This window comes from Phallusia mammillata, chromosome 2, assembly GCF_965637545.1.
Source record: "Phallusia mammillata chromosome 2, kaPhaMamm4.hap1.1, whole genome shotgun sequence".
Classification (NCBI taxonomy): Eukaryota; Metazoa; Chordata; class Ascidiacea; order Phlebobranchia; family Ascidiidae; genus Phallusia; species Phallusia mammillata.
In genome coordinates this window covers 30,875,768-30,881,691 of record NC_137253.1, presented here as the reverse complement: position 1 = coordinate 30,881,691, position 5,924 = coordinate 30,875,768, and the positions used below count along the sequence as shown (strand labels likewise).

At 35.2% G+C, this 5,924-nt stretch overlaps 1 protein-coding gene across 1 annotated transcript; it reads left to right on the top strand.

Annotated features, from left to right (window-relative positions):
- Positions 1 to 1,337: 1,337 nt before the first annotated feature.
- LOC145213295 (uncharacterized) lies at positions 1,338 to 5,518 on the top strand. Its single transcript, XM_080081523.1, has 5 exons — positions 1,338 to 1,364; positions 1,486 to 1,627; positions 2,098 to 2,251; positions 3,367 to 3,449; positions 5,322 to 5,518. Exons 1-5 carry the CDS (start codon positions 1,338 to 1,340, stop codon positions 5,516 to 5,518), a joined length of 603 nt encoding a protein of 200 aa, XP_079937649.1.
- The last annotated feature ends 406 nt before the right edge of the window (positions 5,519 to 5,924 follow it).

The window sequence follows — 5,924 nt, the reverse complement described above, 5'->3', positions numbered from 1 at the left end:
ATTTGTCGTAATTGCCCTAAACTTGTTATGAACTGGACAATTTTCTTGGCCTAATTTACTGTTGTAGTTTCTTTCTTGTTTGATTCGGCCTGCACAAAATTTTATGTTTTTGAATGATTTTTAAAACTGCCCCGAAATTTAATTAACCTGTTAAATTTGAATAAAGTTTGTGTTTCTGTCTTGGTACAGAAATCTTGCATATTTAGCGAGATTCTTTAAGGGTAATTCACAGACAGGGTTCCTGCGGGTATGGAAAACTTGGAAAGGTTATGGAATTAAAATTTGTATTTTTAAGGCCCGGAAAAGTTTTTGAAAAAACCAACTTTTGCGTAAGTCCTTGAAAAAGTATGGAATTTAGTGCCGGTTTTACCCTGAAAATGGCAGATAGAGATAGGAATCTCAAATTACGCAAGGCTTGTATATTTGTTGCAAGTATGGTAAATTCGCTACATATACCAAAGTATTTTTTCTAGTTTTACTATGGGAATTGCTCGATTTTTTTCGGTTAAGGTTTTTTTTTTCCTAAAAAGCTTTGAAAAAGTCATGGAATTTATAAACGAAAATTGCGCAGGAACCCTGCACAGACAAACTTTGTGCTTAGGTTCCAAACTACGAATCTTTACTCATTTTGTATTTTTGTTTTGCAGAGATTTATACAGCACATTTGAAACTATCAAAATTGATGCAGATAACGGTTCCACTGTGCAGCAGAGAAACTGTTTCGGTGTTAGTAAGTATGGTGTTGTTTCTTGGCTATTTCAGTTATAAACTTGCATTGCAATGGTATCAGAGTAAAAGTATTTAAAATGTTAATTATCCATTTCTCCAAACGGCATTAGTATTAACAATAACTGTCTTTGTAAACAAGTACTCAAGTATAAAACTTAAGTGTTTGTTAGAAACAGAACAAGTCAATGAAGTAACTTGGAAAAATATACTTTACTCAAATGACTTTGTCGTTTTCTGTAAAACTGAAGAATAAAACATGAATAAAAACAATGGTCTTAAATATTCAACATTCAACAAAATGTCGTTCTGCAGAATAAAAGCCACTGTTTCAATGAAAAACATAAAATAGCCCATCGCTTAACAAATTAGTATTTTACAGCGTTACCTTTGCAATGTCCTTCATATTACGGACCTCTCACTAAGGACTGCATGAAGATTATTTGGGCAAGTGTTGGGTGTTTGCCAGAAGGTGACCAATATCCTGACAAGCTGTCTTCATTGGAGTTCACTGCTTGGTCAGCTTTAACATATGGGTAAGTATCTCAAACTGTGCCATTGTCACTTTGGTTCTAGAATGGTTGCTTAGCTATTGTAAATTTAATTCCACTATGACTTTTAGCAGCAGATTAGGTGATGTATGGCTTTTTTAGCACTAAGCATTGAAGTGCCCTAATTTGGCTACTCTAGCCTTTTTGGCCATGTTTTGTCATCAGTAGCACTAATTAGAAACTAGTTTTGACCCAATATATATTTCAGCTACAGAATAATTGCCTTTACACTCAATATAAACTTCGTGAGTTTTTTTCTGTTAACAGTGACTTGGTTGCCACGGTGACCACTATTAAATCAGATGCTGATCTCGGGGATGGACCACAACAACTTAACTGCTTCGGAATAGGTATGTGACTTTTTGAGGTTTTAGATACTTTTGAAAAGATGTTCAACAAAAAACATATTCCTGCTTTAAGCTAAATCTCAAGACAGAATTTGGTCTAAGTTTTTGTAACATTTCTAGTTAGCCTTTTTAGTCTAAGTAACTTTTTAAAATATCATATAATGTCACTTTATTTAAAGTATAATGTAGAATATATATTGTCAAGCTTAATATTGCATGATTTCACTTATGTTCTTATCGTTTTTGTTTAATAGTTATAGTTTCAGTTAGTTCTACTCCAAGTGATTTTAATAAAAGTACAACAATTGTGACACGCAAACAAGTTAACAACTACAACCAAAACATAATACATTTTCCATATGTTTACAGTTGGCCGTTTTATGTCATATCTTGCAGTATACTCATTTCGGACCCTTTTAATAGTAAATTCAATCCACACAAAAATTTTGGTTCTATGTTATTGTTTCTTGTAGATTTGCCCGATAAATGCTTAACGTATAATGGACCTCACACACTGGATTGCATGGAACAAGTTTGGGTTATGGCCGGTTGTTTGCCGGCAGGATCTGAATTCCCCAGAAATCTTTCCACTCCCCAGTTCAACGCTCTAGAATCGCTTACTTACAGGTCTGTTAATTTTTCTGTAATTTTTAAATACTTTTGTCTTGATATCCTAATATTTTGTCACAAATAACAGTTAAAATGTATCTTTCTTTCTTATTAGTGCTAGAAACTTATCACATTGGCACCCTTGCGAAATAAGCTTATAAAAACTTATCAGTAGGGCAAATATTTTTTGACTTGTCAAAAAAAGTCAAAATTTTGTCAAAATTTTTAGAATAGGTCAAAAATTGTCAAAATTGTTTACAAAGTCAAATTTTTTTACAAAGTTAAAATTGTTTACAAACTGCATTGTCGTGGTGTTGTAGAGGTTGCACTGCCGGCAAACAATTCGTTTTACACCTTGTAGCCTACTTTATACTGTTGTAATTGGCCCATTGCCCCAATTGTTGCGAATCATAAACCATCAAGTGAGTGAAACAATTAGGTTGATATGGCGTGATGCTGAACACACCTCAAAACGTGCAAAATTTTGGTAGGTCTCAAGTCATTTTACGGCAGCTGCAGCCTGCAGGTTAGGTGCAGCTCTTGCTTCGGTTTTGATTTAGATACTTCATGTATCTTTCGTTTATACAAATGTATTGAATAATTTTCGTTGTGTCTTAGCTGCAGTTTTTTGGCAGCGATTTTTAATTAGCTCATTCCCTTTTCAAAATAAGTTAGGTGTATGTTCAGATTTTTGCCCTTCTGTTAGACTTTTGCACATTCTTTTGCTGTAGTTAGATCAGCCTAGCCATATTTTAACTTTTTGAACGATAATGCGTAATTTAGCTACTTGAATTCTTCATAGGTCAAAATTTTGTCAAAAAAAGTTTTTTAAGGTCAAAATTTGTCAAAATTTTCAATTTGTAGGTCAAAATTTTTACGTTTTTTAGGTCAAAAAATAATTGCCCTACTTATCAGTATATAAACAAAACATCGTTCACATTTTACACTAGCAAATTTTTCACCCAAATCAAAATTTAAATTAACATGTGTATGTCTATTGACTTATTATCTTACTTTAAATTTAATATTTTTTTGTGGTTATGTCCCTATTATATTGCGTTTTGATGGTTTAAATATTTTTGTACAGTCACTACCTACTATTTATCCTGTTATTTTGTTTTGTGTATTTGTAGAGACTTGTACGCTGCTTCTGATAAAATCAGGACAGATGCAGATACTGGCATCTTACCACAGCAGGAAAAATGCTTTGGAACAGGTTAGTTTGAATTATGGGTCCCCTTCCTTGAAGGGGACACATCTTGATTTTACTCGATTTCTTTTTTTCTTTTTTCTTTTTTTTTCTTTTTTTTTTTTTTCTTCCCTGAAGTTTGTCCACCCCTTTTTACCCTGAAATGTTTGATGGATTTGGATGAAACTTTCACATATGGTAGATGTAGTTGTGTAGATGTGCCATCTGCTTCGTTTGTCATGATAACCCCAGTATTTACCCCGCTAGCCCCCAAAATGTAAAATGTGGTTTGTGCGCACCACAAACGTTAGTTTTGTGTGATGTTATAAAGGCAACTACATATGGTACTTATGTTTGAGGATTGCTTGGTGAACGTGTTTGCGGATAGCAGTCAAGGGGGTTGTTCACAGCTTTGTGACGGCACAAGTCATTACGGTTGTTGGTTAAAACGCCCCCTAGTGGTCAAATTGAAACATTGGCCGATTTGGACAAAATTTTATTGCAGATTCATATTTTCAACATTAGGGTCAAGAACCCCATCAGTTACCCCACTAGCCCCCTAAAATGGGTGAATTTTTAAACAGGGTCGGAATTGGCTGAAATTTGGATAGCTTGTACAATTTGCCATTTACAAATGATGATTGTTGTGTTAAACCCTGTAGCCCCAGCATTTACCCCACTAGCCCCCGAAAATGGGTGAATTTTTAAACAGGGTTGGATTTGGCTGAAATTTGGATAGCTTGTAGAATTTGCCATTGACAAATGACGATTGTTGTGTTAAACCTTGTAGCCCCAGCATTTACCTCACTAGCCCCCTAAAAAGGGTAAATTTTTTAAACAGGGTCGGAATTGGCTGAAATTTGGATAGCTTGTACAATTTGCCATTTACAAATGACGATTGTTGTGTTAAACCCTGTAGCCCCAATAGTCACCCTACTAGCCCCCTAAAATGGGTGAGTTTAAACAGTGCGCAATTGTTGGAAATGTTATGCCATTTATAGGTATCGATTGTTGTGTTTTACTTCTTTGTTTTAAACTAAACAAACTTTAAACAATGCTTGAATTGAGTCGATTTGTATAGTTTGAACTTTGCATAGCATGACTATTTAATCCTAGTACCAATCACAGTGTTTTACTTTACAACACCAACGTTTCTTATGGTTATCTCTTGAAATGCAGTATTTACAACTTTGCATGTGTGGGGACCCATGAGTTTCTGCCTGCAGAAACAACTAACGTTTTAAAAGAAGGTGGCTAATATGGGACCCAATATAAAATAAGTGAAGGAATTATATTTAGTGTATGGACAATGGCAAAATGTGCTAAGCCACCCTTCTAGTTTTAACTTAGAAATACAGTCAACCTCGATTACTCTGGACCCAATTGTACCTAGAAAATTTCCTCGATGAGATGAAGATCCGGATTAACCAATGTCAATTAGGTCAAGCCTACCACATTACACATTATTTGTGTTGAGTTGAGTTAATTTCGCTTTCTGAAAGAAAACATAGCGACACTACTGCACTAAAACAATCACCAAGCCGGAAATAGCTGCACTACGTTGAAACGTTAAGGAGTGCATGAAATTAAAGGGCACAATTGGTGAATGCTGGGTAACAGCTTCAACTACACCATCGTTATATGTCTGAGGCTTACAAGAAAGTGAGATTGGTGCATTGTGGGTAAACCCTACTGGGGCTGGAGGTTGCTGAAACCTTTCAATGGGGGCCGTAGAATCTGACCACCCATGTTAGGAAAAGAGGGTGGGTTTCGAGGAAAAGAAACCTTGCTGGATACCCTGCCAGTTTTGTATGAAATAGGCGAAGATTCAGATTAACCGAATCTTGTGTTACTATGGTTAACTATACCTCAAATTAATAAATTCAAACTATGTTTTAGTGTTACCTGTTACATGTCCAACGTTCTTCGGTCCCCACTCAATGGATTGTTTGAAGACTGTATGGAAAAATATTGGATGTTTGCCAAAGGGACATGAATATCCCGATAATCTCACCACGTCCCAAATTAACACACTGGCTGCATTATCATATAAGTATGTTACACTTATTTTTAGTAAAGTTACTGTGGTATATTGAGTAGTATGTTGTCATGCTTTTGTTTTACTGCATTGGTGGGAACGGGATTAGAACCCTAGAAAGTATGGGACACATTTACATGGCTATCTAGGCAACAACTGTGTATCATGTAGAAATTAGGACTGTTTATAGGACTTTCATTCAAAACTAGCTACAACTGTCCAATTAAGGCAGTGTTTCCCAAGCCTTAGGGTTGTCTGTGGTGCCAAAGGGATCTTGGATGCAAAAAACTTTTAAGCTTCTAATTCTAAACCAGGTTATTTGTATGTTCGGGTTTCACAGACTTATAACAGTACAAAAAGATGTCTACGACTACAAAAAGTTTAGGAACCGTTGAATGAGTTTTTTTCAGCATATAAATCAGTATATTTATTTCGATTCAATTTACTGTCCAATGTCCTTGTTA

Bases quoted from the DNA above. Each gene is read 5' to 3' on its own strand.
- LOC145213295 (XM_080081523.1), top strand. From the start codon at position 1,338: ATGACTTTTAGCAGCAGATTAGGTGAT. The intron at 1,365-1,485 runs GTATGGCTTTTT...TATATATTTCAG, and splicing joins TTAGCAGCAGATTAGGTGAT to CTACAGAATAATTGCCTTTA. The intron at 2,252-3,366 runs GTCTGTTAATTT...GTGTATTTGTAG, and splicing joins CTAGAATCGCTTACTTACAG to AGACTTGTACGCTGCTTCTG.